General features: G+C 38.9%; 1 protein-coding gene across 1 annotated transcript; it reads right to left on the minus strand.

Annotated features, from left to right (window-relative positions):
• Nucleotides 1–1,583: 1,583 nt before the first annotated feature.
• Nucleotides 1,584–2,540, minus strand: LOC309517247 (olfactory receptor 6M1-like; the record flags this gene model as incomplete). The annotated part of the gene is made up of 1 exon (XM_082196387.1): nucleotides 1,584–2,540. The coding sequence occupies one exon, from the start codon at nucleotides 2,538–2,540 to the stop codon at nucleotides 1,584–1,586; it is 957 nt and encodes a 318-aa protein (XP_082052513.1).
• Nucleotides 2,541–2,786: the final 246 nt, after the last annotated feature.

Genomic DNA, 2,786 nt, shown 5'->3' on the forward strand with positions numbered 1-2,786 from the left:
GTAACTACCAGATAGTTGAGGGAGGGTGCCTCCTGGTGAGAGCCACTTCCTTTGTTACCTTAACAGCCCATACTTAGGGGCATCATGTCTGGCTGTTCCAGCAATGGGATCCTGGTTGGATCCAGGAATTAGAAGAGACTCAGCCATACAGCCTATCCACTCCACCACCCAAAAAAGAACCACCTCACAACAATATTCTTCTCAAAGGCAGCTTTGAAAGTGAACAAGGCACTCAACTGAGAGCTTCCAGCGTCCTATCTAGGTCCCCATTTCCTAGATCAATGATGCAATACACTCATTCTCTATTAATTTGTTCCAGTGTTCATCCATCACAGTTTTACAAAGTACCAATCTACAATCCTTCCTGACACAATGGAGTTATCAGAGGCTGCCTTCAGTGTGTAGAGAGATAACAAATAGCTGTTTTCAAATGGCATTATGGGGGTGGAGAAACATTCAATGAGCACATTGTGGTCTTCTTATTCTCTTACCTTTTTAGAGAGCAGCACCGAGCTTCCCCAAATACCCAAGTTATTGCTTTCAGGATTTTTGCCTTGGACCTCAAGGGATTTCATTAACAAGTGCATATATTTTTAAAGGTCCCCTCTCCCATTGTATTTTATGATAATTCTCAGGTGTGCTGATATGAACTTCCTGTGAGAATGTGTAGAGCCACACACTTGCACCTCAATGAGTTTTGACAGAAAAAATGCTCTTCTAAAATTAGGGATACTTCTTTGGCAGCTCCACTCCTATACAGAATATATCAGTGCCACGATTTAATTTATTGGCTCAGTCCACAAATCATTACATCTTTCCTTTATGACCATTGACACCCTTCTTCAGTAAGCTCTAGCCAGCATGTCCAATGGACAGAGAGTTGGAGCCCATCAACATATACAAGGATACTGAGTTGGGAAAATAAGACTATACCCACAAAACTGTGCAAAATACAATTTTGTTTGCTCAACTGAGAGGAAGTTATGTTGTTTCCCTCTGCAGGAGCTTTGTTATGGGTTTAAATAAGGAGGTCCAAGTTCACCCCAGGTTTTGTTCCTGTCTCTTGATTTGGCCTTGAGGTTGCAAAAGATCACGATACTTTAAGGCTTTTACTTTTATTTAAAACACTTATAATTAGCACCAAAATGAAGAGCTGGTGTATAACTCTAGTAAATAAAAAAGACTTAGATTAAAATATGCCCCCAACCCTCCCCTTTAAATCACAAAAGACACGAGTCAGTCAAATTTAGCCACTTTAATATCATTGAAGCAGAGGAGTAAAAGCACCTATTTATTTATTCCTTTTTTGAACAAAAATATTCACTTTCACTTCTTCCAGGTTACACACAGAGTGGGAAAGCACACATACATGGTAATAACTACATTTTATCTTTGCAACAACCTTCAGAAGTAGGCAAGAGTAACAGAAATTAAGGAACCCAAGTTAGTTCTCTGTCTAGGTGGAGATTTGAATCTGGTCTTCATGACCTATGTCCAACATACTACAAGCTGTCTTATACTGACTCTCTCCCATTTAAATAAAAGAATCCTAAAACTCCAATTGATGGAATATCCTGTAACATTCATTTCTTAAGAAACATTATGATTTTACTGAATGAAAGTTTCATGCAATCCTTCACCTTCTCATTCCTGAGACAATATATGAAAGGGTTTAGCATGGGTGTCACTACTGTGTTCAGAACTGTGCCTATTTTGTTGAAATCCAGAATGTTCCCTTTGGTTGGACGGACATAAATGACAATTGAGCTCCCATAATACAATGATACCACAGTGATATGAGAAACACAGGTTGAGAAAGCTTTCTTTCGACCTTGTGTTGATGGTATCTTCAATACAGCAACAATAATATAAATATAGGACACAACTGTTATAATAAGTGAACCCAGAAGCAATATGCAAGATGTCCCAAAATCAACCTTTTCAGCCAATGATGTGTCAGCACAGACAAGCTTGAGCAAGGGGGCGCTGTCACAGAAGAAGTGGTTGACTATATTTGGGCCACAGAATGGAAGGCCAGCTGTTACAATGCTGGGAACTAGAATAATCAGAAAGCCACCAATCCATGATCCCAAAAGGAGCTGGAAACAGGCATTTCTGTTCATGATGGATGCATAGCGCAATGGGTAGCATATTGCAACGTAGCGATCAAATGACATTACAGCCAGAATGAAGAATTCAGTTGAGCCCATGAGGAAATAGAAGAATGACTGAGTAAGGCAGCCTACAAAGGAGATGGTCTTCTTCCCCGTGATAAAATTTATTAGCATTTTAGGCATGACAGCTGATGTGATTATGAGTTCCAGGAATGAAAGGTTAATCAAGAAAATATACATGGGCAATTGAAGCTGGTGATTGGCCAGGACTAGTGCTATTAATGTAACATTACCGGTAATGGTCAATGCATATATAATCAGGAAGGTAATGAAGATCAGAATCTCAACAGAGTGGATTGTCTCAAATCCCAAAAGGATGAACTCAGTCACAATAGTCTTATTATATTTCTCCATATTTTCATGCATTCTATTCTATAGGAAACAATATATTAGGAAAAGAAAGGAAAAGAAAGAAACAGAGTTGTTCACTAGGCATGTGCAGCAACCACAAGATTCACTCTTAATCCATATTTATAGCATTTGGAAGCAGCCTGATTGGTGCTGCATCCAAAACAGTTGTTCTGATTCTGTGTTCTGCTTTGATTTGTTATTTGGAGCAAAATCTTATATGAAATATGAAGTTCTGTTTTGCTCCCATTGAGTATAATGGAA

This window comes from Podarcis vaucheri (genome assembly GCF_965113315.1).
Source record: "Podarcis vaucheri genome assembly, chromosome: 13".
In the NCBI taxonomy this organism is placed as follows: domain Eukaryota; kingdom Metazoa; phylum Chordata; class Lepidosauria; order Squamata; family Lacertidae; genus Podarcis; species Podarcis vaucheri.